Here is a 23852-nt window from a genome sequence, read left to right on the forward strand (position 1 = left end):
AAGCAGATACATATACATGTGTGCTAAGAAGATGTAAACCTGCAGTTAGTACAGGGCTTGGTGCATAGTAAATGCTTAATAAATAAACCACAATTATTGTAAGTGCTAGAGTTTGGCTGAAGAGATAATGTGATTCAGGGTGCTGGGAAATGCATCAAGGAAAACTTTTTTTTAATGGTATTTGTTAAGCACTGTATTAAGCACTGGGATAGATATAAAATAATCAGGTTGGTCACAGTCCAGGTCCCACATGGGGCTCACAGTCTTAATCCCCATTTACAGATGAGGTAACTGAGTTACAGAGAAGTGAAGTGACTTGCCCAAGGTCTCACAGCAGACAAGTGGGTCTGTCTGGCATCTAGGTTCTGGAGACCAAGAGAAGATTAACATTGATAATCTGTTTTGTGAAGTTTGGAATGCTTCAAGCAGGTGTCATATTCTGTTAACCTGCAAAAGACAAATTGACCTCTGTATTCAGCTTACTATCACTTTTGTCTAAGTGTAGCTGCCTGGGCGACTACATTTAATGCTAGTATTTAGCATTTAACTCTGAATAATGTGACCAGGAGTCCTGCATTGTTTGGGACCATAACTCCATCATCTTGGGAGCCCTGTCCCTTTCCCACTTTCAATTCCAAAAAGTGGGATAACTGTATGGAGCATGGCCTGGGAATCAGAAGGCCCTGGTTTGAATTCCAGTTCCACCCCTTGTCTGCTGTGTGACCTTGGGCAAGTCACTTTGCTTCTCTGTGCCTCAGTTCCCTCATCTCTAAAATGGAGATTAAGATCATGAGCCCCATGTGGGACTGGGACTGTATCCAACCTGATGACTTTCTATCTAACCTATCGCGTAGTACAGTGACTAGCACATAGTAAGTGCTTAACAAATACCACCATTATTATTATTATTGTTATTTGTGAGGGGTAGAAGGTCAGCCTGGACACTTTTTCAAGTGATATAACTGATTAAATCATCAATCAGCTACACCATCCAACTTTTCTAAGCTCCTTGTGGGCAGGGAACATGTCTATCAATTCTTGTTGCCGTGCTGAACTCTCCCCAAGTGCTCAGTAGTCTCCTGCAAGTAGTTGTGCTCAATGAATGCCATCGATTGATGGCTTGGGTGAACGTGTGATCTTTTTCATCTTTTAGGGTAGCCAAATATGCTTAGAAACTATCAAAATCCAGACCAGCTGATAGAGCCAATTGAATATTTTAAGGATGGAGGTTCCTCAGTAATGTGGAGGAGATCTGGTACAGGATCCTGGGGAATGCAATGTGGTGGTCACCTCAGACAGTTACTCTCCCCTCCCACTCCCTTCAAAGCCTACCTGAAAGCATATCTCCTTCCAGGAGGCCTTCCATGACTGAGTCTTCCTTTCCTCTTCTCACACTCCCATCTGGATCACCCTGATTTGCTCCCTTTATTCATCCCCACCCCAGCCCCACAGCACTTATGTTCATATCTGTAATTTATTTATATAAAAGCCTGCCTCCCCCTCCAGACTGTAAGTTTGTTATGGGCAGGGAAAGTGTCTGATTATTGTTATATTGTTGTACTCTCAAAAGTGCTTACTACAGTGCTCTGCACAGAATAAGCACTCAGTAAATGCAGTTGAATGAATTGAGTGAATGAGGATGCTGAAGGCCTGGGTGTCAGGGTGGGGATGTGGCAGTCTCAGTGGATTTGCTTGCCTCTTTGGTGGAGCGGGTTTAATCTTCATGGCGTTTGAAGGCAGGGATCATGTCACTTTACTCTGTTGTATTCTCCCAGTGCGTAGTACTGTGATCTACACAGTATAAGTGCTCTGTAACTACCATTGATTGATTGCCTGTAATGGCACCTACAAAAATTGTCACTGGAAAAGAGGGTGTTTAATACAAAAATATAATGTACACAATAACTTGTCCAATGTATATTCAGTTACTTATTCCAAATTGTTCTCCTTGTTCTACTTCCTGTCTGATTCTTGTTCTCACCACTGCTCCTACTATTTGTCAAAAGACTGTATGCCTGTCTTCCCTATTAGGTTGTAAATTTATAATGGACTGGGAATGTATCTTCTACTTTGGTGTATCTTTGCAAGTACTTAAGACAGCATGTTCCACTTGATAGGTTCAGCTACTCTGGAACATATATAATCTGGCAATGTCAGTTCTCCTCAGTACATCCAGGGTGGACACATACGTATCCCTCAAGGATGGACAGAGTTTGGGCTGCATAGGAAAGAGAATTAACAAGATTACCACTCACTGACTAAACTTCTGTTAGAGGAATCACTTGGTCTGCCTTACTTCTTTTCTGCAGGTTTCTCCTTTCAACATATTTCACTGTTCTGGGTTAATGTTGGAAGAGAGGAAACTAGTTTAATTACTAAGGAAGTAAAGACTGATAAAAGCAATTTTCCTTATGTCATCTTTGCCAAGGAAGTCCAGTAACTACCTCAGTAAACTCAATTTTATGTTTGTCGTAGATCTACCAGATGAAATACAATTATAATATATTAATGAACAACTGTGGTTAATAGAGGATATTTTCATTGTGCTATATAATTAGACAGGTTCAAGTGAAAGGAAATGTTGATTGCTGGGAAAACATGCACAAATAGGAAATTATTTTGCAGCAAGGGAAAAACAATGTATAAAGTTGAATTTCATTGAATAATTTACATTTTTTCAATAAGCTGTGGAATCAAATATTCATGGTACCATATGCTTAAACTTCAAAGGAAAAATGGAGAATGGAGGTGCCCTGACATGAATCTATAATAGATTGCTAGATTTTGATAGAACCAAGCAGCCCATCTGTGATGTTTTCAAAGCATCTGAGGCAGAGTAACCTAGTGGAAAGAATGCAGGTCTGGTTACATGTATGGTGAGTGTCCTTGGGCAAGTCACTTAACTTCTCCATGCCTCAGTTTCTTCATCTGTAAAATAGGGAGGTAGTACCTAGATTGTGAGCCCCATGTGGGACAGGGACTGTGTCCAATCTGATTATCTTTTATCTACCCCAGTTCTTAGAACAGTGCTTGGTATATAGTAAGCACTTAAAAAATGTCATCATCATTATTATTTTCATCTGTTGTCATTAATGGTTCTTAAGAGATAAACTTGTGGTTTTGCTTGACATTACTGGAGCACCATTTTTATCTTCAAGAACAATTCATCCTTATTAGTTTTCTTATATGAGGTAATTCTGCAGTTCATTTTATAAAGATACTCTGCTAGAAGAATTTTTGGCCTGACACCCTATTTTCTTTGCTACAGGTAAATTGACCACTTATCAACCACTTATTTTGAAGTCCCCCTAGACTGTAAGCTCACTGTGGGCAGGGAACATGTCTACCAACTCTGTATTGTACTCTCTGAAGCACTTAGTACAGTGTTCTGCATATAGTAAGCTCTCAATAATTACCATTGATGATGAACATATAAAACATTTTTTGAAAGGAATAGCCATGTGTTGGGAAAATAGAATTCACTCAGAAAGAGCCTTTTAGCAGAAAGAATATTTTAAGTCAGTGTATTTTTGTGTGTCAAGGTAAGGGGGTACAAATGGTCTTTACCCAGGATCTCACCCCTGTCTTTTTGAATAGGCAATTGGATGCTGGTCCTCGACATCAGTGGTCATTATTCTTCACATTCTCAATTCTTAGCCTTCTTGACAGTTAGGAAGAAGGAGAGGGATAGCCCAAAATAGAGTTGCAGACAGTGTGGGAATGCCTTGTTTTCAGAGGTAACATTAATTGGCTTAGAAAATATACTTATGACAACAGGAATACTTCTTATTTACTTTAAAACATTGTTCTTGTGAGTGTTAGAACAGGTGATATCCTACTGGCCTGAAAGACTTAGAAGTTAAGTTCCTGGAGACTTAAGCCTAATTAGGTCTGCCTTATGAGCAAACCCACTGTGTAAAAAAAAATAAATAAAATAAAACCCTAAACCCATTTCTCTTAATGGCAAAATGTTTGTTGTCTCATTTGCTATTAAACCAAAAAGGGATATTTGCAATTTTTCAGACTTTTGATCAATTTTATGGATCAACTAAAATCTGTACAGTTGAAATATTCACAGGTAATATTTGATTCCAGAGATTTGTTCTCAAATTTAGCTCCTAATTGTTCTGTAAGCCTGCCAGTCTTGCCTGTTTGTTGTCTCATTTGCTATTAAACCAAAAAGGGATATTTGCAATTTTTCAGACTTTTGATCAATTTTATGGATCAACTAAAATCTGTACAGTTGAAATATTCACAGGTAATATTTGATTCCAGAGATTTGTTCTCAAATTTAGCTCCTAATTGTTCTGTAAGCCTGCCAGTCTTTCGGGATAGGTGTTGGTCCTTAGCTGATTTATTTCTGATATGCTAATTTGCTAATTATATTTCCTCCGCTGTTCTTTATTAAGAACAACTAGAGTGGTGATATTCTTCAGTGAAATTTAAAAAAAATAGAGTTGTAAACAAATAGCTCTCCCTAAAGGCCTTCCTATTAGCACCCTCAGTTTGAAAGAAACTCTTCATTTTTTTAGAAATGATGAAGAAAGAGATCATTTGAGAGCAGAAGAAGAAGTCTGACTTGTAATCAGGCTAGTGATAAGGGATATATCCCTTTAAATATCAGTCATCGATTCTGGAATAAACAGGGTCTGATGGAGATAATGACACATCAATTAATTGTATTAATTGAGCACTTACTGTGTGCAGAGCACTGTACTAAGTGCTTGGAAGAGTACAGTATAACAGAGTTGACAGGCACATTCCCTGCCCACAATAAGCTTACAATCTAGAGAGCTATCCAAAGCACTTCAAAACAGATAGAGCCAACTTCTTACCTCTGACTAACCACAGTAGTGAAAAATTTGCTACCATTTCCCGTTCAATAGAGTCATCATCATATAGTGCTGCTCGATCAACCCACTGAACCTAGAATTTTTCTCCAGAGTCAAGGAGGTGTTTCCCTCACCAGCCCCCATTGCAGCAGAAGCATTCTATTTCCCTTCCCAATCTCAATGTTTAACTCCCTCCGGGCCCAAACTTCTGGCTTTTCACCCTGATCTTGTGCTCGCCTCCTCACCGCATTGCGCCAGTTCACTGCATCCTTGATTGCTTACTTCACATTCCATGCCAGCTCTGGATGCTAGACTATAAGCTCGTTTTGGATAGGGAATCAGTCTACCAACTGTGCTAATTCCCAAGCAGTTAGTACAGTGCTCTGCACACAGTAAGCAGTCGATAAATATGATTGATTGAGGGTCTCAACTAATGTTCGTTTGATGTCTGATAATAGGTGTTTCCTATGTATTTTAGTCATGGTGGTTTTGCAGCTTAAAAATACATTTTCTCTTTTCAGACCTGACCAATGTGTGTGTTTATTCAATCCAAATTATGGCCTATTATATTCAATACATTTTGGTTTTTGTTTTGCAGTCCTCTTTAACAAATAATGACATTATCTTTGTGAAGTTACATGCCCCATGGGAGGTTCTGGGAAGATATGCTGAAGTCATGAATGTAAGAATGCCTTTCAGGTAAGTGGAAACACTCTTTTTTGCTGTTGCCCTTTCTCTGTAAGCATACCTTCTTTTCTGCTTCAATAAAACTAGAAAAAATGAAACCGGGATTACGGTATAAAAGGCTAAGATCAAATACATTGTGAGGGCCAAATAATGAATTAATTACTTTAATAGTTACTGATAGTTAAGAATTCTGTAAAGGAAAAATATTTTCAAATGGAATTTTATTTCCTCCTTGCTCCTCTTTTAAATGTCCCTTAGCAATCTTGTTTATTAAATGACAATTTCTTTGAAACCCAAAGAAAAATAGCTAAATGGGGCATCGCCAAAGTGTACCCTCGGAAGGATCATGCTTTAAACTTTCAGCATCTTGAAATCCCTGGTTTACATATATAATTGCCCAGGAAATACTATCCAGAAATCAATAGACAAACAATTGACTCTAAATAAGCACTATGCTAGATTAGATGTTCCAGAATCAATGTTCTGGGAAGGGCTTACGTATTTCTAAAAAGGTAATTTAGTTTAGATTTCTTTAGAGCAATACGATAAATTTTATATTGTGAATTTCATTGTTTTGCCTTTTAAATACCTAGTTAAAAATGATAAAAACCAAGAAATTTGCAGGGTATAAAGGTGGGCAGGTCTACAGCTGATTCTGTTCATACAAAGCAGGTTCTATTAAGGATGCTGCTTCTATTAAGGAGAATCAGTGTAGCCTAATGGAAAGAGCTTGGGCCTGGGAGTCAGGACCTGAGTTCTAATTCTGGCTCCATCTCATGTCTGCTGTGTGACCTTGGACAAGTCATTTCCACTTCCTGTGCCTCAGCTACCTTATCTGTAAAATGGGCATTAGGTCTGAGCACCCTATGTTGGGCATGGACTGTGTCCAACCCAATTATCTTGTATCTAAAAAAAATGACCCCGTCTGTAATTTATTTATATTAATGTCTGTCCCTCGCCTTCCATTAGTTTGTAAGCTTGTTCTGGGCAGGGAGTTTGACTCCCAACTTTATATTTTATACTCTCCCAAGCACTTAGTACAGTGCTCTGCACACAGTTTGTGTACAGTAAATACCATTGATTTTCAATCAATCATTAGTTTTGAGTGCCTACCTTGCGTAGACCACTGTAGGCAACACTTTGGATAGTATAATAGAATAATTAGACATTTCTCCCCTCACGGAGCTTACAAATTCTTTGATTTGATTCTACAAATTCCCTCCTCATATTATCTACTTGTTGGATCTGCAGGATTGATTTTTTTCAAAAGAGAGATCAACCTTTGCATAGGATTTCAAATGATCTTCACTGCATAGTTTTAAGACCCCTTGTGATATCCTTTGATCTAATACCCCTTAGGCCAATAAAAGGCCAACAAACAGTGGCATAACTTAAATGACAGGAAATTACCAGTAACTTCAGCATCCACAGCATTTTCCTAAATATTGTTACATTTTCACAACTGCACACCTATACGAAATAATCTAAGTGATACAATCCCTTTTTAGGAATGAGATAGCAAATTTTCTGATATGGATTATAGAAACTTCACCTTCAGTGAGTGACAAATTCAGAAGGACCCAGAGTTTGTCATACAATATTATCGGTCTCACTTGAACTACCGTTACATTTCTGACTCTTTTAAACATATGCCCGTGGTGAAAAGTAGAGCGCTGCGTGTGACCAACACATTTGTGACATCTGAATTTCTCAGTTTTCTTCCTGTTCAATTAATGCTCCAACGGCAAAATCCATCTTAATTTATATTGATTCTTCTCCTGTAAAAAGTTGATCTCAGTGAAAAAAATTCAAGGAAATATAAGTATTTCCATACCTGTTTTTTCCTTTTGTCCTTCAACAACACATGAGCAGATTGAGAGGAGACTTAGACATTAATATTTCTACCAACTCTGTTTTGCACTTTCCCAAGCATTTAGTAAAGTGCTTAGTACTCTGACTACACTAAGCACTCAAATACCATGTACTGAATGATTGATAATGATTCAACAACTGATACCCGGAGTTCCTGTTAGAATTCTCACTGTTAATCTCTTTTTAGTTTTTTCCTCCACCTCTTACAGGCTTCTATCTTCAATCTCCTTTCCTTCCTTGCTAGTTCAAACTGTAACTGACGATGGGTTTTCTTCTCGACTGGCTTCATTTTTGCTGTTCTTCCAGGAGAAAAATCTATTACCTGCCCCGCCGGTACAAGTTCATGAGCAGGTTAGTAATATACTCTCAATCAAGGTCATTTTTTTTGTATTCATTAATCTGTACAATATGACAATAACAAAAAGATACAAGATGAGAAGTTACCAATTTACCTCTTGGGAAAGTAGCTATTTCAGGTTGAAGCTAAAAATGCCCTTTCAGAGCCTTTTCCACAATAAATAAATCCTACACATGTGGTAAGACTTGATCTCATGTGCAGATATGTCCTTTGGAGGTTTTATGACATTTTATTATCAAGTGCCGTCAAGTCATTTCCGTTTTATCACATATCCCGCCAAATAAGTTGAGACATTAAATTCCATAGTCTTTATCATCCTCTTTGATCAGAGTTCTAGATTTTTCAAATAGACGTGTTTCTCTTAACCCAAGTCACTGAAAAGCTGCACTAAAATAGCACAGATTAATTTGAAAACTAGTACTACTGAAAAAACCTAAAATGTGTTCACTGTCACATTTGTTCATAAAAAGAATACCTTCCCAGAGGAAGGTGGTGCTCTCTTGGAATTGTCATAAAAATACATTCTTACTTCAATCGGGACCAATAAAAAATTTCTTTATAATAATGATAATCGTGGGTTTGTTTAGTACTCACTATGTGCCAAGTCCTGAACTAAATGCTGGGGTAGATATTACAGATAAGAACACTGCATAGAGAAACAAGTGACTTGCCCAAGGTACATTTGAGGCAACTGATGGAGCCAGAATTAGAGCCCCTCTCTCCCGACTCCCAGGTCTGGACTCTTTTTCCACTAGGCCACACTGCTTCTCTTCTTGAAAATATAGCCCTTAAAATACTAGGTGTAGGTGGTACATGATTTCTACTCTTCAAAGACTTGTTCCTTCATAGGTGGACTCAAGTAGTTTGGCTAATTTAGTTTTGAAAAGCCAGTGATCAGATATCTGAACCATAGAGTATTTTTAAACCTTTCATTTCTTGGTCCACAAGTTGGGTTCATTGTCTTATATGGCACAAGAGAGCAGCATTACCTAGTGGATAGAGCCCAAGCCTGGGAGTCAGAAGGACCTGGGTATTTCTAGACTGTGAACTTACCGTGGACAGGAAATGTCTGTTGCATTGTTGTGCTCTCCCAAGTGCTTAGTACAGTGCCCTGCACCTGGTAAGTGCTAATTAAAAGGATTGATTGACTCTAATCCTGCTACTTGTCTGCTGTGTGACCTTGAGCAAGTCACTTAACTTCTCTGTGCCTGAGGATCTGTAAAATGGGGAATAAGACTTTGAGACCCATGTGGGACAAGGACCGTGTCCCACCTGTTAAGCTTTATCTACCCTAGTGTTCAGTAAAGTGCCTGGCTCACAGTAAGCGCTTAACTAGTACCATAAAGAAAAAAAAAGAGAGCACTGTGCACCCTCCAGGAATCAGAAGGAAAAAGAATCCTATTCTACCCTCATCCTCATCTTAACTGAAAAACACTGCAGTCTGTGCTAGCAGCTGTAGTCTAGCTATTTGGTGCAGAGGGAGGTGTTTTGTTTCTGTGCTTCAGTTGTAATACAATAAAAGTGTTTCGAAGAGCATAGAGTTGGCACCACTGCAAACAGAATAATTGGCTTAGGGTTTACTGCTAGTTTGTCTGATATGCTTGATCACGTCCTTTTCTGTAGTCAGAGCTGTGTGTAAGAGTGGGAGACATTTTCCAATTCATTTTAATAATATTTTTAGCATCTTTGGTAAAGTAGTAGGTGGCAGGGAAAGTTTTCACACATCTCTAAATTTTTCTAAGGAAATATGTTGTGTCCATGTATTTTCAATAGCCACCCATTTTCCTATAAGTGGGAGTTGTGTTCTTGCAAAATTCCATGTTATGAAACACTCGAGCTTCAGGACTCACCCATTCTGACACTCGTGCATATGGTTGGAGAAATTGTTTTTTCCAGTACTGTGGTCCTCAGTATCCAAACGGGCTCATGTCAGTCAGTCAGTCAGTCATATTTATTTAGCAGTTATTGTGTTAAGGCCTTGTAATAAGTGCTTGGGAACATACACTATAACAATAAACAGACACATTCCCTGCCCACAATGAGCTTACAGTCCAGATGACTGGTCCCTAATTCGCAAACAACGTTCTAGCCAAAACACGTAGTGAAAGCAAGCTCTATGACAACCATTACATTTGGCAAAAAAAACGGGATTAGATTTACCTAACTTGAAAACTTTTGGAGAAGTTGAAAAGAGAGAGGAAAATCAACGTTAACTAAATTAGTCAAACGATTTTGAATTTTCCTTAGACTTTCCAGTACCAAAGAGTAAAGTATGCCAAAGGTTTAGTTCTTTGGGTTGCTTCCATTTCAGATCATTTCCTTTAAAGGTTGTTTGCTGATGACTTTCTTCTCAGAAAAATTGGGTGGCTCCAGTTGTTTAATTTGTCATTAAAATTGTTTTCTAAACCTACTCTGTAACCAAGCTATGCTAATCTCCTGCTAATCATAGCTTGAATATTGCTGTTCAGTTCGGCAAATCTTTGTATTGTTTGTGATCCCTGCATGCGATTGACTCCCCTGTTTGCGAACCTCTGCGTAAATTGCTCACGTCTAAAATGCCTTCTGACCTCTGTCCAGTTGGGCTTCTCTCTCCAACAAAGCACTGCTAAACTTCCCACTTCCACTAAATCATTCTTCCTTCCTTTAGTAACTCCAGTCACTCTGCCACTCCTTTCAACACTTAGGGATGTTTCCATCTCGTTGTGGGCAGGGAATGTGTCTGTTTGTTGTTGTATTGTAGTTGCCCAAGCGCTTAGTGAAGTCCTCTGCAAACAGTAAGGGACAATAAAGAAGATTGAATGAATCTAACTGAAATAGAATATTTAGTGTTTCTTCATTTTTATTTTGTTTGCTCTGCACACAGTAAGGGACAATAAAGAAGATTGAATGAATCTAACTGAAATAGAATATTTAGTGTTTCTTCATTTTTATTTTGTTTGCTGTTTAAGTGCTTACTCTGTGTCAAGTGCTGGCCTAAGAGCTGGGAGAGATACTAGTTAATTGTATTCCTTGACCGCTTGCTGTGTGCAGAACCTAGTACTAAGAGCTTGGAGAGTACAGTGTAACAGAGTTGGTAGAATCAGGTTGGACAATGTGTCTGTCCCACATGGGACTTAGAGTCTAAGTAGTAACTTCATTTACTAAATTTATGGTTTAGTGTAATTCTTTTTGTGTTTGATCTGATAAACTCAGTAAATTGTATGCTCCTTTTAAGGCAGGGGCTAAGTCTTGTTCTTCCTTTACTTAATGCTCCACTGTGCCTAATTTGGATATTTGACCTATGGCAAGCTGAAAACAAAAATCTAATTCATATAGGTCTTAAAGGCATTAAAGCCAACCAATGTTAAAAAAATTTGCCGATCAAGTTGCCACAATTTAGTATTAGAGTGAAGATATGTTTATTTAAGATAATTTTTTTTCTGCACTCTGGCAGATGCTCACCCCAATTGTTTTAGGTGCCAGGAATGAAAACTAAAGCAGTTGAGCAGAGAGGGCATTCCAAGTTTCATGAGTATTCTGGGTAGAGTGAAACGTGGGTAATGCATTGTTCATAGTCTAGTGCTGTATGTGCTAAAATGAATGTCTCAACTTTTATGTTGGCACAAATAATTTGAATCTTTATGAAAGCTGATAGTCCAAAAGATCTATAATATTTTCCTCAGTTATAAGCATAAACTGACTCTTTTTAAGAGAAGCTCATGCTCTTCCATCACACATCAAAACTCTGCAGTAATATTTTTTAAAGCAGAAACTTCCCTACAAAATATGTAGCCTTATGGGGTATTTATTCATCTGTGGCAATTTAGAAATTATATTATAAAAAATTTTAAGAATCGCACTAATCATAGAAAGCTATGAGGATAAAGTTGGAATAGTGAGCATTGAAAGCTGTAGTAAAACAGTGAGTTTAATATGCCACCATATAATGCACTGAAGCAGTAAACTGAAGAATTCCCTAGGGGTCGGATAAAGTTTAAGCAGCTTATAAAGATGCTTAATTTCTAATCAAGGAATATTATGAGCCCTGAAATAAATTATGCCAAAGGAAAGGAAAAAAAATTGCCGCTTCATTTATCCAGAGCTAACCTGACAGAGTGGCAAAAATGGGTTTGGGACAATTAGAAGTCTCTACTCTCCACTGCTATTGGGTGCACCTGCCTCTAGGTGGAAATGCAACCTTTCCCTCTATAATTAATACCCTTCCTTCCTTCTCTCCCTTTGACCCCAGACCTGACTTCTGCTGGGAGTAGAGAGATTCTCCCCGCTAAACACAGGTTGGCTGGGGAGGGATCCCCTCCCTGTCTATACAAACCAGCAGGAGAAATGGGAGGCAGTGTGGTCTAATGGACAGAATGCAGCCCTGGGAATCACAAGGACCTGGGATCTAATTACGCCTCCACTACTCGACTGCTGTACGATCTTAGGCAAATCACTTATCTACCTCAGTTCCCTCATCTGTAGGATGGGGATTAAGATTGTGAGCCCCATGTGGGATGTGGATTGTGTCCCAACTGGTTAGCATGTGTCTGCTCCAGTGATTAGTACAGTGCCTGGCACATAGTAAGTGCTTAACAAGTACCATCAAAAAAAAAAGGGGGGAGCATGATGGGAAACTGAACTCACAACCTCCTGTCACATTTTATGTAAATATTTTACACACTTTTGCCATTTTACTGTTCTCTGAACATAGTAAGCACTTAGTAAATACCATTGATTGATTATCTGTAACTTATAATGTGCCTGTGTCTTCCCAAATATATCTGTAAGATCCTTGTGAGCAGGAATCATATTTACTGTATCTACAATACTCTCCCAAACTCTTAGTTCAGAGCTCTACACTGAGTAGGGGCTCAATAAATATTGATTGATTCGAGTGTGTATAATTAAGGCTGTGCTTTGAAAACGAGGACATCTGGTCACAAATAGGGGACTGATCTTGGTATAGGCCAGAAGTATTTGTCCATTTAAACATGGGTTAATTTGCTGCAGTGTGGAGTTAGAACAAAATTAAAGTACCCTCAATACTGCTATAACACCTTTTACACAATTTGGAAGAATAAAGGATAAATAAAAAGTAAAGTAAAGGAAGAAAAAAATGACTCTTCCCATAATATCAGTCTCTTCTGGGTAGAAAATAATAATAATCATGGTATTTGTAAAGTGCTTCCTATTTCCCAAGCACTGAACTAAACACCTGATTAGGTCATTCCACATGGGGCAGTCAGGTCAGTCACCTGATTATCCCATTCCCCTATGGGACTCAGAATCTGAATATGGCCCAATCCACAAGTTGGCACAGGTAGATTTGGTGTAGAAGGACATGGTTATGACATGTAGAAGGTGTTGGTAAAAGTGTGACATTGCTAGGCTTCCTAACCTTACTGTGGTGTACTAACCAGAACCATGTTTCTCTGCCACTTTGCAACTTTACAGTATTTAACAGGCAGATAGTGAGTGGCAAAGCTGTAATGCATTCTGTTAGTGGCGGACATAACAATAAGGGAATATGAATTAAAAGTCATTCGTGGAAGGATCTTCAAATCACCTAATCACTAACCCATTGTTTCCAATTGAATGAGTGGTTCCTATTGTTTACTTCTCATATTACATGAGCTTCTTCATGAATGCAGCCCCCTTGTTATTGAAGAACTCCCTAATCAGAATATACTTTCTGGCCTTTTCCATAACTAGATCTGATATGGTCAGCACTTATTTGAGAAAGTGGAAATAAAAGTGAAAAGTAGCAAGTTCTTTAAGACCAATGTCCCTATAATATATTTTTGGCATCTCCCATCCTTCCTATGGCACATCAACTCTGTTTCGCCAACCTAACCTCTGGTACAAATCTTCATATAGTTGAAACAGGAGAATTGGCTGAACAAATATAAATGGTGTGAAAACAGGGAAATCTTGAGAAGACGATTGAAGGGGCAGTACACTTGTTTTCATGCCTGTCCATTATTTTAAATGACTTCCATAAAATATCTCCAAATGTAACACAACTCCCATTCACCTAGCTATTTTGTCCCTACTTACTGGTTTAAATTTAAATGAATTACCTCTTTCCCCAAGTATGAACATGATACATTGTGTGGCAACAAAGCTGGATAATATACTATTTCCTTTGCCCTCTTATTTGTTTTCTGCAAGGGCATTCTGCTTTTATCTTATTCTGCGCTAGACAGAATGACTAATGGGTGCCATCATAAATTCTCCTTTGTTCATATTTTGGTGGATAAACAGCTAAAATTTCAAAAGGAGTGCTGACTTTGACCTTTTACCCCCAAATCCAAACCTGGAAATTTCACGGTCTTTACTGTTTTGGAAGTTTTATCCTTGCCATATCAGAGTTCACCTAAATTACTTCCGTCCCTTACCAATCATATCTCTCCTCCAGGCCTCTTCCCACTTAATCTACTCACTCTTTCTTACTCTCACTAGATCTCTGTTCCTCTTGCTTACGCTTGCTCACTCTTTCTTGCACTTGTTTGCTTTCCTTTCTCCTTGCCCTTGTGCTCTCTCTTGTCCTCTCTTGCTCTCTCACACCAACTCTTGCACACCCTCTTACGCACTCTTATGCAATCTAACACTTGCTCTCTCATGTTTGCTCTCTTTATTGCTCACTCATTCTCTCTTGCTCTGTTGCATTCACTCTCTGTTGCACTTACTCTCCCCATTGCACTCAGTCTTCCTGTTGTGCTTTCTGTCTCTTGCTCTCACTCTCTCTTGCAGTCGCTTGCTCACTCTCTCTTGTACTCGCATTTGTTCACTCTCTCTTGCACTTGATCTGTTTTGTACTTGCTCTCTTTTGTGTTCATTCTCTTGCACTCTTTCTTGCACTCATGTTTGCTCTCTCACGCTCTCACTCTCTTGTGCTCTCTCTTGCACTTTGTCTCTTGCACTGTTTCTCAGACTCACTCTCTCTTGCGCTCACTTGCTTTTTCTTGCACTGACTCTCTCTCTCTTGCCCTTGCTCTCTTTCGCCCTCTTGCACATGCACACACCCACTCATAAATACGGAAATACTTGCCTAATCCAAACAGTTCTTCTGGCGGAACAGCAAGGGAGGATGATAAAAGGAAACAGCCCCCAGTAACCTCAAACCCTGAGTCACTAAGTAAAGCACTCACTTGCCTACTCCTGAGCAGTTGCTTTTTTATTCAACATCCAAGAGGTCTCATCTCTTGTTCCCATTGTTTGCCATAATGGCTGTATTTCCTACAGTAATTTGAGGTTTCTAGAGATTTAAATATATTGTACTGCAGGGAAAAGAACAATTCCAGAGAGAATTGCTTTAACTTCTAAAAGGCCTAATCCACACCAATAAATAGCTAAGGCAGTGGGAGAATGGAGGGGAAAAAAATTTGCTTAATTTAAGTTGTTATAGCTACTATTAGTACTTTTCTGTTATTTGTTAAGTACTTTGTGCTAGGCACTGTACTACGTGCTGGGGTAAATACAGAGTAAACATTTGAGCCAGTCCCTGTCCCTCAAAGGGACCACAATCTAAAAGGGAAAGAATAGAAGCTTAGAAAATAAATCAAACAGTCAGAGCGAATTAAGCCTCAAAAATCCAAATAACAGTAAAATAAGTTGCTAAAACATACTTGGAGGATGCAGTCCAGAGATTTTTCCACTACAGTCAGCGGTCCTAACCCATATTGATACAGCATGACTCATTTAAAACTGGCTTTAGAGTACTCGGGAATTAAGGAGAACCTCTTGTTCCCTTTTATACGCCCTGCCTGAAATCCAATCCAAAAACGTAATGCTATCACCGTATCTGCTGATTCTCTAGATTGGACAAGTTTGCCTCATTCAATTTTAGTCTCATTAATAACTTCTCATTATCATAAACCATCTCCTAACTTTCAGTGTCTAGTGGCATGTTCTGTTGGCCATTTTCAGGAGTCCATGAAGCAGGGGCCTGTAATTTGTATATAGAATGTAAAGCCGATTTCCAGATTTGACGATGGCTACCTGTGTGAGTGTTGCATTTGTCCACACAAAGTGTAAGGCAACACATTTCTAGCCCCAGCCTATTGAGTAGCACTGCTTCCATTACAGGTCTCCTCTGAGACCAAGGGTATGACCAGACAGCATTCTCGCCTCTGTCTTCGGTGTCTCCTGAGGCTGAGGTTTATGAAGGATGGGGTTGGAGAGGTAAAATGATATCTTACAACATCAATATGTATAATTGATTTTGCAGCAGTGGTAACTAGTTGCACTGGCCTCCATGTATCCAGTAATGCACAGGACACTGGCTGGAGTCCAAGCACTTAGTACAGTGCTCTGCATACAGTAAGCACTCAGTAAATATGATTGAATGAATTAGGACGGTCCCTGATAGTGGTACAGAGAATAGCCCTTTGAAATTAGGACTAGGTCAAGGGAGTATTTCCCAACATCTCTCCTTTACATCTGTGCCCTGCCCCCAGGAGGTTCCTTTCCAGTTAAGAGAAGTAATAGAGAGATAGTGACTCTTTCAAGGTAGTAGAAGAAGGGGAAGATAAATCAATGGACTCTTTCACTACTGGTGAGTTCCAGTAAGAGCAGGGAAAAGCAAGAAGCTGCAGCACTGGCTGGGATCGGTAGGACGATATTTAAAACAGTACACCCATTTCATTAGCCAACACCTGAAGGTATGTCCTGTCAGCTGGAAGGAGAGCAAATACTGCAGTGTGTTTGGGAAACAGCCATTTTGGTACTTTGAAATATTTCAAAGGATTATTATGTTTCTGCTTACTATATGCCAAGCATTGCCCTAAGCTCTAGGGTAGATACAAGATAATCAGATTTGACATAATCTTTGTCCCAGATAGGGCTCACAGACTAAGTAGGAGGGAGTAGCATTCAATTTGGATTTTATAGATGAGGGAACTGAGGCACAGAGAAGTTAGGTGACTTCCCCAAGGTCACACAGAAGATAAATGGCAGAGTTGGGATGAAAACCCAGGCCCTCTGACTCCTAGGCCCCTGCTTTTTCCAGTTTTGAGGGTGCCCATTTCTCAGGTCAGACATCCAATCTCCAGAATTTTTCTCTTTTACTCAGTGTGTCTTTTTCAGTGTGTTCCTCTATGTTTTCTCCTTTACTCCCCAAAATGATTCCTACAGGTGTTTTTTTTGCTAAACTGTCACCACTTTAACTCTTATTTTCACTGATTGAATAAAAACGTGGACCAACATTTCCCGTCATATTGTTAGCAAAGAATGATAAAAAAATTACTTTATGAGTATCAATTTGAAAACCTAATTAAAACTTTTCTAGTAAAGTTCAATATAGGTTCAGGACAATGGAGCAGTGGGTTTGATATAAGTTCTCATGAAGTTATTGGTTTTCTTTGATTTTATTATCAAAATTTTCCATCATAAACTCCGAAGTCCCAATTGCTGTGTGGCCAGCGTCTTCCTTTTGGTTTGTTGTTTAATTTTCAAACTTAAAACTTAACCCTGAAGATGTTTTATACTGAGAATGTTGCCAGATTCCATTTGAGGTTTTCTGAGGTGTAGAATCTGTAAATGCTATGGGACTATATGTCAGTTTCTAGTAGTCAAAATTGGAAGAAATTTTTTAAAATAGCATGTTTTGGCTCTTTTCTGATTTGAATATGCTAATTCTTTTGTGTATGAGTGAATACCTATATCCCTTTTGTAACTCTTAAGATGTATTTGTCTATTACTGTGTCCCAGGCAACGTTTGAGTGCTGTATTGTTTGATCTTGCCCTTGATGTTCCACAGGATCGAGAAACAAATAAGCAGGTTTCGGAGATGGTTACCTAGAAAGCCTATGAGACTGGACAAGGAGACACTGCCCGACCTGGAGGAGAACGACTGCTATACTGCCCCTTTCAGCCAGCAAAGGATTCATCAGTGAGTACTTCTTATAGAAAGCACTTGCTTAATGACAAAAATATTGCTTCCAGGTGAGTCCCAAGAAAATCCAATCCTTCTATTGTTTCAATGAAGACCAGTGCATTATATTCTTGTCAGATGAGTAGCATAGCAAAGGAAGTCCTTTTTATATGACATTTACTCTTAGAGAGGTGTGTGGAATTCTCTGGAGATTGAATTGCTACCTGTGATTTTCTATTTAATAATGATTGGATTTGGTAAGCGCTTACTATGTACCAAGAACTGTACTAAGCATAGGGTAGATGAAGATAATGAGGTTGGACACAGTCCCTGTCCCACTTGGGACTCACAGTCTATGTTTGAGAGAGTTGGACATAACCCACATTTTACAGATGAGGAAACTGAGACTCAGAGAAGTTAAATAACATCCCCAAGGTCACTCAGCCGCTAAATGTTGGAGCTGGGAATGGAACCCAGGTCCCACCAACTCCCAGGCCTATGCTTTCTGAAATAGCATTCTCAATTTTTAAATGTTTTTCAGGTGCACAAAACCATAGACCATAGAATGATTGAGGTTTGTTTTCTCTTAGCCCTGACATTGGTCCAGTGGCTCTGAGAATCAGGAGACTTGAGTTTCAATCCTAGTTGTTCCTTTACTGACTCCGTATCAGAAGGTTGCATGTTCATATCACGTCGGGGTCAAAGTATCATTTAGAGAAGCAGCATGGCTCAGTGGAAAGAGCCTGGGCTTGGGAGTCAGAGGTCATGGGTTCGAATCCCAGCTCTGCCACTTGTCGGCTCTGTGACTGTGGGCAAGTCACTTCACTTCTCTGGGCCTCAGTTACCTCATCTGCAAAATGGGGATGAAGACTGTGAGCCTCATGTGGGACAACCTGATTACCCTGTATCTACCCCAGCGCTTAGAACAGTGCTCTGCAAATAGTAAGCACTTAAATACCAACATTATTAACATTATTATTTACTAAGGTGGACCACCTACCTGCTTTGCAGGGTGACTCACCCCTGCCTGACTGCCCGCTTACTGCCCTAGTGGGTACATGACTGGCGGGAGCAAGAGGGTCTAAGTGGCACTGTGTGAGCCACAGCACTATAATTAATTCATCTGAGCCAGTTCTACCTAGGTCCTGATGTTTCAGACCAATGCTTCTTCCATCATTCCTAACAGAAGACTCCACCCATTCATTGTTTTCATGTGACTATCTTGGTCTTAATTCATTCAATCATATTTATTGAGCACTTACTATGCAGAGCACTGTACTAAGCGCTTGGAATTTACAATTCGGCAACAGATAGAGACAATGCCTTCCCACCAATGAGCTTGCAGTCTAAACAGGGGAGACAGCAAAACAAAACAGAACAAAACAAGTAGTCTGGTGACTACTTTATCTGCTATTATAAGAGGATACAGCTGTTGACCTCCAGTTGTAAGGACATGAGTCTTGTATATGTGTGTATCTGAAACCAGAAACCCCATTACACCCTCCAGTTATCACCCCATCTACCTCCTACCTTTCTTTTCCAAACACCTTGAGTAAGCTGGGTAAACCCACTGCCTCCACTTCCTCTCCTCCAATTCTCTCCTTGGCTCCTTTTAATCTGTTTTCCACCCCCTCTACCCGAGGGAAACTGCTATCATTTAGGTCACCAATGATCTCCTTCTTGCCAAATACACCTCTCAGCTGCCTCATACACTATGGAACACCCACTTCTCCTAGAAACACTCTTTAACCTTAGCCTCACTGTCACTTTTATCTCCTGGTTCTCCTCTTATCTCTCTAGCCACACATTCTCCGTCTCTCACAGGTTTTCTATGGGTTTTCTCCCACTCCCCAACTGTGAAAGTCCCTCAAGGCACAGTTCAAAGTCTTCTGTTCTCCATCTGTACCCACTCCCTTGGATAACTCCTTGGATAACTTATTTTCTCCCCAGGCTTCAAAAGCCATCTTTACAGAGGTGATTTTCAAATCTACCTTTCCAGCCCTTACTTTTCTCCTTTTCTGCTGTCTTGCATTTCCTCCTTCCTTCAGGATGTCTCTTCTTGGATGTTCCACCAACACCTCCAGCTTAACCTATGCAAAACAGAATAATACTTAATAATTGTGGTACTTGTTAAGCATTTACTATGTGCCAAGCATTGTTCTCATGGCTGAGATAGATGGACGTTAACTAAGTTGGACCAGTCCCTGTCCCACACTGGACTCACACTCTTAGCCTTGTTTTTTGGAGATGAGATAACTGAGGCACAGAGGAGTTAAGTGACTTGCCCAAGGTCATACAGCAGACGTGTTGGCGCTGGGATTAGAACCCAGGTCCTTCTGACTCGCAGGCCCTTGCTCTATCCACTAAGCCACGGTGCAGCCCCGAAGTACTGCAGAACTCGTCATCTTACCACCCAAGCTTTGTTCTCCCCCTGACTTAGCATAGTACTCTGCACATAGTGAGCACTCAAGTGTGGAGAAACACGAGGCAGGAAGGTCAGTGAGGTTGCTGATGCATATTAGTCAAGGCAGGATAGGATTAGTGCTGGGATCCATATGGTAGCGGTTTGGATGGAGAGGAAAAAGTGGATTTTAGCAAGGTTGTGATGGTAGAACCAACAGGATTTGGTGACAGATTGAATATGTGGGTTAAATGAAAAGGATGAGTTGAGGAAATTGTCAAGGCTATGGGTTTGTGAGACAGGGAGGATGGTGGTGTCGTCTGCAATAATGGAAAAAGTCAGGGGAGGACAGCGTTTCAGGAGGAAGATGAGTTTTTTATTTTGGATGTTATTTTTGAAGTGTTTTGAGGTGGTATTTTTGAGTAGAGGTGTCCTGACGGCAGGAGGGAATACAAGACTGCAGAGAAGGAGAAAAATCAGGGCTGGATTTGAAGATTTAGAAATCATTTTCATAGAGATGGTAGTTGAAACCATGGGAGTGGATGGAAAATAGAAGGGGACCCAGAACTGAGCTTAGAGGAACTCCCACAGTTAGTGGGAAGTTAGTAGCAGAAGAGGAGCCCGCAGAAGATATTGGAATGAGCAGCCAGAGAGAAGTAGAACCGGGAGAGGACGGTGTCATTGAAACCAAGGATAGATAATGTTTCCTGGGGAAGGGGGTGGTCCACAGAGTCGAAAACAGCCGAGAGGTCAACAGAGTTTAGGATGAAGTAGCTACTAGTTGGACTGTGAGCCCCTTGTGGGATAGCGTCTAAACCAATTCTCTTGTATTTATCCCAGTGATTGGTATATAGTAAGTACGTAATAAGCTATAAGTATCTAATTAGGTGAAAGGTATGGTCAGTGTTCATGAAATCAGAAACTTGCTGTGTTTAGATTTTATGTGTATTTTCATATACTTTATCCTTTTCCAAAAAACTTTCAAGAAAAAGTAATTCCAAATTCTTCTTACTATTGATAGAGAAAAATTATGCAACATTTTTCCCTATTCATTGGGGATTTTGAAAGGACTATGAAATAAACTAAAGAAGATTTATTTTTAGTGATCATATTGCCTCAAAAATTGATTTGTAGCAAAGATATTTCAGGGAAGACCAAGTTGCACTTCAAAACTTTTTCAAATTTTCTCCCACTCTAATTTCAAGTCACGTAAGAATTTCTGAAATAGCTTTTCCTTCAGCCACCATACCAATTTACTTTTGATGCCTCTTCATCATTTCCAACATGAGTTCACATAGTGTTCAGGGAATACTGTAGTATTTAATGGTGAGATTTTAAATTTTAACTTTGGGAATGAGAAGCTGTGCCTAACTATTACCCAGAAACTCTATATTTTGAAGGGTGAAATGAATGAAAAAAAATCTCTTCCAACCAATGTGTTTTGCATTAAATCGTTTTGCATTCAGTGCACATGAAGGAAGCTATGAAAATAAGGAATAGAAATATTATAAATGATCTCTTCTATCTTACCAATGGACTGGAACTTGTCAGACTTTCCCTTACATGAAGTCTAGGGCACCAGACTCAGAGTTGGCTACCAGTCTTTCTCCATGTTTGAATATGAGTGAGTTGGCATGGTTAGAAACCATAGCGCATAAAATATTCTCTGCAGCGCCTTCCTCAGCCTTGCACGCTCTCAGGCTGCTATTTCACTAGTTAGTGATGGATGCAAGTTTGTCTGAAGCCAAAGGTTCAAGACCTGAAAGAAGTGAGGTTGAGGAAAAGGTAGAGGTGTGGGGCCTAATATATTATTAGTGTAGTCCTACTGCTCCATGGCTAATACTTTTGCCTAGAGTTTATGAAGCAAGTTGTGAATTTTTTTGGAAGACTGTTAGTTTCAAAGTATCTTCCAAGTTCTTTCTTTGAATTGAACTGTAGAACACGGTACTGGCTGTAGTTGACATCATTTGCTCCTTTGAAATCTCAACCCATGATGGGGTTTCTGTTCAAATTCTGAATCTGGCTTGTTCTTAAGCAAGTGGTTAAGAATCTCAGTTTAATCCTTGGCTATTCCATATAAATGAGTCTCATCTTAGTTTTGCCCAGTGGGATTAGGCTGATAATAGACTGTTAATAGAATCGTCTGAAGTGGTTGGAAAAACTTCCGTTTCTGTATTGGGTTTTAAAGTTTACCACACCACTTAAAAGAAATTGATAGAATAAATGATCTCAATCAGGGGAATTTGTCTTTGAAGGCATAATTTTACATCATTTGTCACTCTCACTTTTCCTTATTCCCTTTCTTTCACCTCTACCAATCAATCAGTGATATTTTATGGTACCAGATGTATTACAGGAATAGAAAATTGCCGCACCATAGAAACCCAGAAAATCCCTGCTACAGAACTTGTTATATATAAATAATAATAATAATAATTGGAATCTCAGTTCTTAGGTTTTCATTGGTTTAAGTTCATGCTGCATTTAATGACAGCTGGATATGTCACATTTATTTCTCTTTGTCAGAGGCAAACCAGATGAAGCAAACCAAATACAAATTGAAAAAAAATCTGGAATTCATTTGTGTCTTAAAGTTACCAGGGGAAACCTGATTCCTTATCCAACTAATAAGGACACTTCCTACTAGAATGTTTTGTTGCACTTCACCGTAGTCATAATCTGACTGAAATTTGAGAGATTGGTGCTTCACTGCCATAGTGGTTTTGATGTGGGATTGAGATTTTGCGCTCGTCTCCTGAGAGGACTAGGGTTTCCCTTGGGAGATTGTCATAGGGAGTGTGGCATCACCCTTCATGTTAAACTGTAGGTTTATAGGTCTAACATGCCACCCAACCTTCTACATGGTTCTGGACCCACCATGGCACCATATCCATGGGGCCCACTGGCTAGTAGTCGCTGGCCAGAACACAGGAAATCACTATGTTGCTGTTAGTAAGCCAATCCCACACTTCTTCTACTCCTTCTCCATTCCCTCTGTCCTTCTTTTAATTTGTAACATGGTTCCCACAGCTTGGGAAGCCACTACCCACCTCTACACTCTCCTTGCCACGTCTTTGATGAGGAAGGGTGTTCTGTTTTTAATAGTTGGGAAACATGAGTTTCATCTGAATTCCAAAACTCAGGGTCAGACATACTGGTTTGTGAGGGGGTGGGGCAAGTAAAAAAAAATGTTTTGTAATGACTTATGTGACATTACTACTGACTGATGAACTGAAAAGGGGTAACTGAAAGCACTGGGTATAGTATCCTCGGACTGAAGACCCGCAATGGCAGAGGAGCTGTTTTAAAATAATCTCCAACAGTTCTGTACTATAAATGCTAGCACAGGCCCTGAGTTTAATGGAACCAAAATTGTTAATCTTATCTCTGTAATATGATATCCACTAACAGGCTTGCCCTTTGCAGTTTTAAGCCAAGGACAGCTATTTCTTATAAAATAATGATGTCAAATTATCTTCTGCCTAATGCAGCCATGGCCGATGACATATGCCTTATGCAGTATGACTGGACCTTCCCCACACTAAATAACAACGAAGAATCAGATTTGATATTTCTGGAAGAACCAACTTGATGACACTGAGAAAATGCAAAATTTAGGGCCGGGAATATTTAGGGCAGGCATATGTTTTTACTTTTAGTTCAAGTCCTCTTTCACTAACTTGAACTTAATGCTCAAAGTAATCAGTCAAATACATTACAGTTGATATCAAGTTCTTCCCTATTAATGCTTTCAAAAATATTTTGAAAATACCTGTCTTGTTTAGCAACTTATTTTTACATGAATATTACTTTATCCACGTAAAATAATTGTGAATTACTTTGTTTTTA

At 39.4% G+C, this 23852-nt stretch overlaps 1 protein-coding gene across 5 annotated transcripts in view; it reads left to right on the forward strand.

Annotated features, from left to right (window-relative positions):
• ANO4 (anoctamin 4) overlaps nucleotides 1–23852 on the forward strand; it is a 173046-nt gene that overhangs the window by 94249 nt on the left and 54945 nt on the right. For all 5 annotated transcript variants that reach the window (XM_029079553.2, XM_029079555.2, XM_029079554.2 and 2 more), the window contains 3 exons: nucleotides 5431–5531; nucleotides 7698–7742; nucleotides 17489–17620. In XM_029079553.2, coding sequence (XP_028935386.1) covers nucleotides 5431–5531; nucleotides 7698–7742; nucleotides 17489–17620 — 278 coding nt within the window. The remainder of the gene's footprint in view (nucleotides 1–5430; nucleotides 5532–7697; nucleotides 7743–17488; nucleotides 17621–23852) is intronic.

Source organism: Ornithorhynchus anatinus, chromosome 14 (assembly GCF_004115215.2).
Source record: "Ornithorhynchus anatinus isolate Pmale09 chromosome 14, mOrnAna1.pri.v4, whole genome shotgun sequence".
Classification (NCBI taxonomy): Eukaryota; Metazoa; Chordata; class Mammalia; order Monotremata; family Ornithorhynchidae; genus Ornithorhynchus; species Ornithorhynchus anatinus.